The 9,112-nt window shown below is 39.6% G+C and overlaps 1 protein-coding gene across 1 annotated transcript in view; it reads left to right on the forward strand.

Moving 5' to 3' along the window:
* Positions 1 to 8,707, forward strand: part of LOC111963857 (protein CutA homolog) — a 31,499-nt gene extending 22,792 nt beyond the window's left edge. Inside the window, exons 4-6 of the mRNA XM_023987409.2 lie at positions 8,238 to 8,283; positions 8,392 to 8,441; positions 8,602 to 8,707. Coding sequence (XP_023843177.1) covers positions 8,238 to 8,283; positions 8,392 to 8,441; positions 8,602 to 8,704 — 199 coding nt within the window. The 3' untranslated portion in view covers positions 8,705 to 8,707. The remainder of the gene's footprint in view (positions 1 to 8,237; positions 8,284 to 8,391; positions 8,442 to 8,601) is intronic.
* The last annotated feature ends 405 nt before the right edge of the window (positions 8,708 to 9,112 follow it).

Genomic DNA, 9,112 nt, shown 5'->3' on the forward strand with positions numbered 1-9,112 from the left:
AGCATAAAACACGTTTTGATTATTTAATTGACCTCAACATGATTGCAACTACTTTATTGATTCACATCCCATAGCTGGATGGAGGACGGTGCTGGTGGAAAAACTATGGCTGGCATGACCACCTGACTCGACTTTCAGCCAACTGCCACAGATCAAGCAGTACCAGCACCTTCAGGTGAATATCAATTTCATTGCATTGTATGAGGTTATTCTTCTTATCTAAACTTGGGAGGTGAATTGATGTTGTGCAAGGCGTGTAATGTCTTCTAAATTTTGGGGGTTATTTCCTTTTTTACATCTTCGATGCTCTGGAGTCTGGTGTTGTCGCCAAAGGACGTTTGGACTCAGGCGGGACAGTCATCCTTCCTCCCATAGATGGTCTGCCTGTACAAGCACCACCTGACTGGACACAGCTAGACAAACGTATCTTTCTGAGAAGATCAGGGAGTTTTGTGTCGAAGAGGCTATGGACATCACATGCCCTGCAACAAAGTCAAGGGCAGGACAAGAAACAGGCTCTCTGAATATAGATTCCTTGTTCATGCGTGGTTCGGACGGACCAGTCATCAGCACTATCTGCAGTGGCTTTATTCAAATGACTCTCGCCTTACACACACGCCATACGTTGCTGCTACTATAATATTTTTTTTATCCTGCTGCTCAGCCACTTACTTCATTTTATGCTGATACTTACTTGTCTACACTTATCATTATTGATATTGTTCGTGTAATATTGTATATAATATTTTATATATATTGACACTATTTCTTATATTGTTACTATGCAAGTAACCATTTGGCGGTACCGTTTATACCTTCTGTAGAGACCCATCCCACTTAGCAAGAAAATTAATATTGATATGTGTGTCGTAACAAGATTTCTGTGACATACCACAACAATATCATGTGACCATATCAGGTGTCCAACACACAAATGCATGCCGCCATATATCTGTTATGTACTGTACATGTGCACCTCACTCAGTTTTCATGGCCTTAACTTATGTATGGAATACTATTGATAAATGCTTATCTAACAGTAGCTAATGTACTGGTGTGAAGGCATTTGGGCAGTGGTGTGAAGTACTTCGGTAAAAAATACTTTAAAGTACTACTTAACCCAAAAAATAACTTATCTGTACATTACTTTGCTATTTAAATTTTTGGCAACTTACTTTTACTTCACTACATTATAAATAATGTACTTTTTACTCCATAACATTTTGACAGAAATTGTCCAATTCACACACTTATCAAAGGAACATCCCTGGTCATCCCTACCGCGTTTGATCGTGCAGGACACACTAAACACAAATGCTTCGTTTGTAAATTATGTTGGAGTGTGTCACGTTCCTGACCTGTTTCTCTGTGTTTTGTATGTGTTAGTCGGTCCAGGGCTGTGAGTGTGGGGGGCATTTCTAGTTATGTGTTTTCTATGTTGGTAAATGGGTGACCTGATATGGTTCTCAATTAGAGGCAGGTTGTTTCATCTTCTCTGATTGAGAAACCATATTAAGGTAGTGGTTCACATTGTTTGTTTGTGGTGATTGTCGCTGTGTCTGTGTTTATTTGCACCACACAGTACTGTCTCGTCTCGTTCGTTCCTGTCTTGCGTGCTTCGTTATATGTATTTGCATGTTCAGGTTAGTCTACGTTGTTTGTTTGTTATTTTGTAAATATTCAAGATAAGTCGTGTTGTTCAGTGTTCTCGTGTTCTAATAAATTCATTCATGTCTACATACTCGCTGCACATTGGTCATCTGATCCCTCTCTCCTCTCCTCGTCTGAGGAGGAGGATGACGTAGAATGTCGTTACAGAGTGTGCCCCTGGCTATCAGTAAATACAAAAAATTGGTCTGTCCTGGTTTAATATAAGGAATTTAAAATTATTTATACTTTTGATACTTATTTTTTAAACAAATACTTGTAATCAAGTATTTTACTTAAAGTTTATATTGTACATTTACTCAAGTATGACAAATTAGCACTTTTTTCCACCACTGGATGTAGCTGGTGGTTATAGCATTTATTTCACATGACCCATCAATTTAGACTAGGTTATCTGTGCTAGCGTCACCTATTATTTCTAAAATATTTGATCTGGACACCTTCTGGTTTACCTGGAATTTTTCCTTATTGTAGGCTAATACCACTTTTAGTCTTAATCTTTACTACACTACTCACCGTTTAGCACATGACCTCACATGTGAATCCTTAAAGAGATGGGTGGGGCTGGCTTAAGAGAGTGTGAACATGTTGAATGGGTGTAGACAAAGGAGAGCCCTTTTCTCAAAAAGTGAGTTTACAAGTTTATCAAATTCAAAGAATAATTACTTTCCCATTGTTCCTCAAAAATGCAGTGTATGATATACCATTTTCTAGCTCTGAGTTTCTACTTTTTACCAATGTAAAAAAAAATACATTTTCAAATTTTGCTACATAAAACCGATTTGAGGCGGTCAGTCATATCACTGTAAATGCTGCAGCCAATCCAGCGATCGCGAATCACCATGCAGTGCCTTTCAGATGTTAATTTCACCAGCCACATTAGCGGGTGTCAGTGGCTCCCCAGTGCGAGCATTTCACTCACATTTGTTAATAAATAGTCAAGTATTATCACAAATAGTAAATAAATGTTTTCAAAGTATTTCTGACGTTTTGTTTCATAGCTGGTAATTAATCGCACAAGTCAAAGAACTACGAGTCCGATTTAGCCTATCCACCTCGCGCTGCAACACGCCTTGCTGCTGTGCACACATGAAGAGCTGAGTAAAAGATTCATTTTTAGAAATGCTGAGCACAGGCATAAATGGGTCTAATTTACTTGAAGTGAAAGTCTACTGAAGTGAGACTTTCTTGTGTTTCGGCTATTAAAAGTTTTTGTTCACAAGCTAAGTTTTTTCTATGTTTGAGTTTCAACTCTAGGGAAGAAAAACAATGTTTCTACTTGTTAAACTCAATCTCACAGGCCAAATATGTCTCTAGTCGGCAACACGGTAACCCCGCCTTACCTGGCAGATTAAACTATTTTGTCTCCTGTGATATTTTGGTTGAAATAATTAGTCACAAAAATTGTAATAAATTAAACAATATTGCACATTACTTCTTTTCTAGTAATACATGTTATTGTTTAGAAACAGTACAAAGCGTCCTAATACATTTTGGGGTGTTTGTGTGGTGTAATATTAGCGGGAGAAAAAATATTTTGGGTTGTAAAAAATCTGAGTGGCTGCCATCTTCCTGGACTATAAAGCAAATGTTATGCCCTGCTTGTAACCACAGAGTAACCCTTTTTGGTGCTATAAAGAACTATACATTTTTTTTCTAAAAAGGACCAAAAAGGTTCCACTATGGTTACCTTTTGTGGGGCTATATAGACCCTTTTTTATGGTTCTTTATAGAACCTTTATGGATAAAGGTTCTATAAAGAACCTTTCTCAATCTGAATGGTTATTTTTAGATCCTTTTGAAGAAACATACATGTTTTTATTCTGGTCAGCCATATATATTATTAAAATTCCATACATGTTATTATTGTGTTAATTGACAAGTTGAATGAAGTGAGCTACATCTGGAACACTGGGGTCCAGGAGAGAATTGAGAACCACTGACTGACACAAGGCCATACGTGAGTCTTTCACAAGAGACCATCTTTGCCCATAGTCATAGAAATGTCATTCCATAACACAACACATTAGTTGAACTGAAATAAACACTCTCACTCATGGTTGCACAAAAAGTAGTCTCAAGTCAAGCAGGACTTTCAGTAACAGACACAGCCACTTTGATTGACAGCTGGCCAATATCCACAGTTTCTCTACAGTGACACAATCACACAATGGCCTGCTAATGTGAGGGTTTGGCACTTGTTCTGGCCTGTGGCTGTCGCTGTATCTTACTCCATTGATCTTTCTCTATCTTAGGCCATGAATAAGAATGTATGGTCTGTTCTCATAGAGGCTTGTCAATGTTTAAACAGCTACTCAACGAGGTGTTACTGAAGTTACACTTTCAGGAAATAGAAACAGCTTGACCTGCTACTAAAATAGTATCAATCAGTTGAAGGCTGAGTTAAAGGAGATACCCAGCAGGTAGCCTAGTGGTTAGAGCATTGACTTGTAACTGAAATGTTGCAAGATCGAATCCCCGAGCTGACAAGGTAAAAATCTGTCATTCTGCCCCTGAACAAGGAGTTAACCCACTGTTCCTAGGCCATCATGAAAATAAGAATTTGTTCAATGTGTTTATGCTTTACATACCAAGTGTTGTCATCGATTCCTTGCAGAGATGCAACACTGCTGCTTTTGTCACATGGGATGGCAGCAGCTTTCCACCAAAGTGTTTGTGTCCTGGGTGGCGTCCTGGTAACACTGTTGCATTATCCTCTGTGTAGTTGTTGATGAAGTTCACCAGTCGCTGCAAGTCCTCATGCTTCAGGTGTAACCTGTGCTTGGGCCAACTCTCTTTTTGATGGGAGGCATTAGACCATTCTCCTTGTATGACTGGTGGAGGAGAGTCAGGCGTGTTCTACTGTTGCTGAAAGACAAATTCCAGATACAAATATTTTAACATTATACAATATATGCAAAATGGCATTCTGAGAACATCCCTACACACAGTTCATACACGTAATGTCAGCTGGCTAGCTAACAGCAAGCTTTAACTTGCAATACAAATCAATTTTCATAGCAAGCTAAAGTTAACCAAATAGGTTCAATGTTAGCTAGATAGATAGCTACCATTAGGCTATAACTAGCAATGCAAAATGTAATTCTGAGAAAACATCACTAACGTTACATTAGATATGAAAACAGTACGAAAATTTCATATCACAATTATAGTGACCAAAATTGATCACGGTTATCAGTATTATCGCAGTATTGTTAAAATGTGCTGGAAATGTTCAAAAAGTACTGACACACTGAAATCCGTTCACCAAGTTTTATATTGAAAACCAACAAATAAACTAGCAGTACTATGCACTTTTTGTGTGCATAAACATTAAAATAATAACATTAACATTAAAGATAGCACCATGTGGCCACGAGAGGTTAAAGTTTCCCCAGTGCAGGTTTAAATGAACACAACCTTAAGTAAGCAAGTCAAACAAACAAATTAAATGAGCAGCACTCACTTTGTAGTGAGGCACGGCAACCTTCGTCAGGCTCAGAAAGCCAGGCCTCGCAACAATTTGAAATGGCATCATGTCCTTTGCAATGTAATATGAAAGGGCTGCAGTGAGGTCTTGAGCATTTTGTTTTGATGTGGGTGCATAAGCAGCCTGCCTTTTAAATGTTTGCTCGAGTGTCTGTCACAACTGTAGATGGGGAGGGACCAGTACCATCACTGGGTTTGCCTGCTGCACGCCCACTCTGTAAACAAGGGAATAGCAAATGTATTATTATTAGTGTTGTTACATCATAATTATTCTTCACTATCACACAGTCTATCTTCTGTGTTGCATTTGAGTATATGCAATGACCCCCTGGACAATTGACATAAATACAAATGAGACTTGTGATAGTAATTATAATGAGCCCAACAATTGACATAAATACAGGAGTCTTGTATAGTGTTTCTCCTGTTGGAACACTTTTACAACCAAGTCGACGTCTGCCGGATTTTAAATTAACAAAATATGTTGGTTGGGTGACTAAACTACATAATGTGTTATCGTATGCAATGGGCGAATAGAGTCTGCAGACACACGATGCATACAGCAGCAGAACAACGTGTAGTGTTTTTACAAGAGTAAATAACACTCAAAACTTACAGTTTACATTATTGACAAGCTGTTAGCAAGTTAGACAGACAAACCTTGACATTTTTCCCCATTCCGAAGTCCCCACATCATGCATTGAGCTGAAAGTTAACTTACCTTGCATTTGCTATAAAGTAGTGGGTGGTGGTCACCAAGATGACTCAAAAGATTTTAAAATGTTTCCCCCTTTCGCATCAAATTTTTTTTTGCATGTTCTGCAGGCAGGGTGACCATCTTAGATTAAGTTTCCCTCAGCACTCTTATAAACCCCAAAATACGACCACACTTCAGACTTGGTCCTTTTAGAAGGCTGAACAATCTCCCGAGCGCTGTCACTGCCTTCCGACATGTTTTCACACAAAAACAACATAACCCAAGTTGCATGCTGCACCTGCGTCAGACTGTTGCTAACTTTGGTCGATGCTGGACAGTATTACAGTGAGTTTTTCAAACCGTGGTAATCAAACACGGTTTTGATGACAATTAATATTTGAAGCGGTAATACTAATCGTCGGGAATTTTACAGGGGTTTATCGTGAAACCGGTAACCGTTTCATCCATACCGTAAAAATTTATAAGCGGGAAATCGACTCTGCCGCACGAGCATGCTTTTGCGGCACAGTCGATAGCGCTCCAGACCACGGGCTCCTTGCTGTTTCATTACATTGGTGTCAGAAGTGATCGGACCATGCATCCACGACAGTTGCGTGTGCTTGGCCGGTGAGCGCGTTCCTGTAAGACGTAGAGTCGCAAGCTAGCGCGAGGACGCGCTCTTTGAAAGGAGGGAGTAGTGTAACGACAAGCACCAAACCAGCGTGCGTGAGTGCAGAGTTGGATGGTGAGCCGTGCATTGCATGACGTGCAATTTTGTGCTGTTCCTATCAGAATAAAGAGCTGTTTCATTACAATACGTTACACACACTTCATACACGTAAATTAATGTTAGCTAGCAAGCCAGGTATCTAACCACCGCTAACGTTAAGCTAGTTTAGACATGTACTGTTACCGTTAGCTAGCAAAAAAATAAAATAAACTTGAATCCCAATCCATAAAGTAATGTTACTAGCATGATACAAAACCGATTGTCATAGCTAGCTAAAGTTAACCAAATAGGTTCAATGTTAGCTAGCTAACATTAGGCTATAACTAGCCATGCAAAATGGCATTCTGAGAAAACATCACTAACGCTACCCACACTTCATACACGTAAATKAATCTACAATGTCTTCTTCAATGAAAATGTTTTTACCTAAATCAGGGAATGTTTTACCTACATTTCTCATCTGATTCATTTTCATAATCAGAGTCAGCATGCCACGATCGTCCTCCAGAAATTAGTCCAAAACTTTTTCCCACTGACCTTTGTTGATAGTGCCYGATAAATTCAGGGCAGCAATGTTATTGAGAGCAGWAGCAACATATTTGCAGTTATCCATGGCTAACRTTATATMTTTCAAAAAAACTGCAGTAGAAAGGATTATCTACACATAACAYCAGCTAATTTTATACACACAAGATGCTACGCCGCAGATCAATCTGAAACTAATTTCTCTGCATGTCCAACCCACTCATTATCTCAGCCAATCATGGCTAGTGGGAAGGTTCCTGACTTTTTCTTTGGCTAAACCCACTGGGCTTGTAATTTAACAACTTTATTCATATTTACAGATGACATAAAAGTTGGTTATCAAGAAGGCAATTCTGCCAAAAAACGCATTTTGATAAAAACATATTTTTACGTCCAAACGTCTCTCCTGTGAAGTCATGACTTGCGACATATACCTAGTTTCCTGAATCGGGTCACATATGTCCACTGCTGAAGTCAGTGCATTCATATTTCTTGCGCTTTACAGCGCAGAGCTGTTGTGAATGAAGTTGTCGATGAAGTGAGTTTGTGTTTATGCAGGATCTCCTACCCCAACTACCGTCAACCAATCATGTCAATGCGGAGCTATACGGAGCCCTCCGCATTGTTACAAAATATGAGAGGTGCATGGCGATGCGGTACASAGCTCATTTTGGCCTTTGTGTGCCTCTGGAGGCTCTGCATTTGCGTCACACCATCCATATAGCGCCTCCAACCACATTTTCGGATCAAGCATGAATTGGCTTTTACCTGCCAATGTCAAAATCTACCTGCATTTGGCAGGTGGTGGGTGTTAATTTCTAGGTCCTGGTTACAAGCCAAAGAACCTCTATCTGGTACTATTTAGAACCATTATATTTGAGTGTGTATTCTTTTATATTTTTKATTTAACCTTTATTTAACTAGGCAMGTCATTTAAGAACAAATTCTTATTTACAATGACGGCCAAACCCGGACGACGCTGGGCCAATTGTGTGCCGCCCTATGGGACTCCTAATCACGGCCGGATGTGATACAGCCTGTCACACTACACAGAAGTATACTTTTAACTGTGTGTGTACAGTTTCCTACTGTATGTATGTCCCAAAGGTTTTTTGTATTGTCCTATAGGTATTACTGGAAAGGAGAGATTCAAGATGCGACGGAAATTCTGATGGTAAGGTTATTTGGCAGAGCTTTTAAGTCTCTGGCCAGTCATTCAAAATTACGYTATGAGTTGAAGCCAACTTTCCAGCGTGATAACAGGGACTTATCTGCATTGTAGTTTGTGAAGACGAGGACCTCGCAGATCCAGAGGGTCACAGACTTTGTCAAGTAAGTTACATTTGGTTCCTTTAGAAATCATCCCAAGCAGTTACATGTCAGGTAAAGCCAAAGCATTTATGGSTCCAGGGCAACAGTACTTCAGGTCTCAGGAAGGCAKTAGGGATGCTAATTTGCCTAATGTCTATGTTGTTCCTTCCCTCCACCCCAGGTCTGTCCATCCCTATGAGACTCCAGAGGTGCTGAGTTTTCCAGTTGAGGACGGGAGCCTGCCATATATGAAATGGATGGACGAGGCCGTTCCTGACGACTGACGAATCANACGGGAGCCTGCCATATATGAAATGGATGGACGAGGCCGTTCCTGACGACTGACGAATCAGGGAGCATAATTTCTTATTGGATGTGAATCTCCAATCGGTTAATTAACAGGAGAGTTAGGCCACAGGGATTGGCTGGGAACCAGGAAGCTTTGGATTCGATCGAGGGGTGCTTTTGAACTCTCAATCCACAGATGATAACTGTTTAGCTCCCACCAGAGGGGCATATAGTGCCTTGCAAAAGTTTTCATCCCCCTTGGCTTTTTTCCTATTTTGTTGCATTACAACCTGTAATTTAAACTGATTTTTATTTGGATTTCATGTAATGGACATGTATGTAAAATAGTCCAAATTGGTGAAGTGAAATGAAAAAAATAACTTGTTTTAAAAAATTAAATAATA

This window comes from Salvelinus sp. IW2-2015, linkage group LG5 (genome assembly GCF_002910315.2).
Source record: "Salvelinus sp. IW2-2015 linkage group LG5, ASM291031v2, whole genome shotgun sequence".
Classification (NCBI taxonomy): domain Eukaryota; kingdom Metazoa; phylum Chordata; class Actinopteri; order Salmoniformes; family Salmonidae; genus Salvelinus; species Salvelinus sp. IW2-2015.